We start from the raw sequence: 649 nt of genomic DNA, 5'->3' as shown, positions 1-649 counted from the left end.
ACTATGACTTAGTATGTTGGCTTTGTATCTCATAATTATGACTTTGTATCTCATAATTATGACTTTTTATCTTATAATTATGACTTGGTATGACAACATTTTGATTTTGTCATAATTGCGACTTTTTATGTTATAATTATTATGTTTACCAAAACATGATTTTACTTTTATGTGGTGGAAATGGGCTTCCATACAATGTTGAGTGAATCAACTTTGAAAATATCAGAAACTGCCAAAAGAATGACCATCTGTGGGGAAAAACAAAAAACCGAGAGAAGCAAATATGAGAACACACCAGAGTACAGAGAGAAAGACACTATAAATGAAGATTCGTGTCAGCTAGAGGAAGGAAGGAAGAAGTTTTGCAAGCAATGTATGCCGTAGTGTTTGAGATGAAGCTAGCAGAAATACTATCTCAAACCTGACCTGCAGCTCTGGCAGGCTGAAGTGTTCTGTTGCCCCCGTGTGGCAGTCTGATGTAAGGACATGCGTTCAGTGTATGAATGAAGCTTCTGTGTGCTAAAGCTACATGCTGTAAGTAAAGACTTCTGTATTTGTGTGTGTAACAGGTTCAGAGTCTGTCTATGTGTCCAAAGCTCTTCAAAAAGCCAAGATAGAGGTCAATGAGGATGGAACCAAAGCCTCTGCC

The 649-nt window shown here is 37.8% G+C and overlaps 1 protein-coding gene across 3 annotated transcripts in view; it reads left to right on the top strand.

The window, feature by feature from the left end:
* LOC107558841 (glia-derived nexin-like) overlaps window positions 1-649 on the top strand; it is a 29105-nt gene that overhangs the window by 10042 nt on the left and 18414 nt on the right. For all 3 annotated transcript variants that reach the window (XR_001605528.1, XM_016242530.1, XM_016242529.1), the window contains exon 7: window positions 570-619. Coding sequence is in view for 2 of the 3 variants with exons in the window: in XM_016242530.1 (XP_016098016.1) it covers window positions 570-619 (50 nt within the window). In the remaining variant the exon portion in view is untranslated. The remainder of the gene's footprint in view (window positions 1-569; window positions 620-649) is intronic.

Source organism: Sinocyclocheilus grahami, unplaced genomic scaffold, assembly GCF_001515645.1.
Source record: "Sinocyclocheilus grahami isolate Dianchi unplaced genomic scaffold, SAMN03320097.WGS_v1.1 scaffold661.1, whole genome shotgun sequence".
Classification (NCBI taxonomy): Eukaryota; Metazoa; Chordata; class Actinopteri; order Cypriniformes; family Cyprinidae; genus Sinocyclocheilus; species Sinocyclocheilus grahami.
Note: the sequence above shows the minus strand (reverse complement) of the source record. Positions and strands in the feature narration are given on the sequence as shown.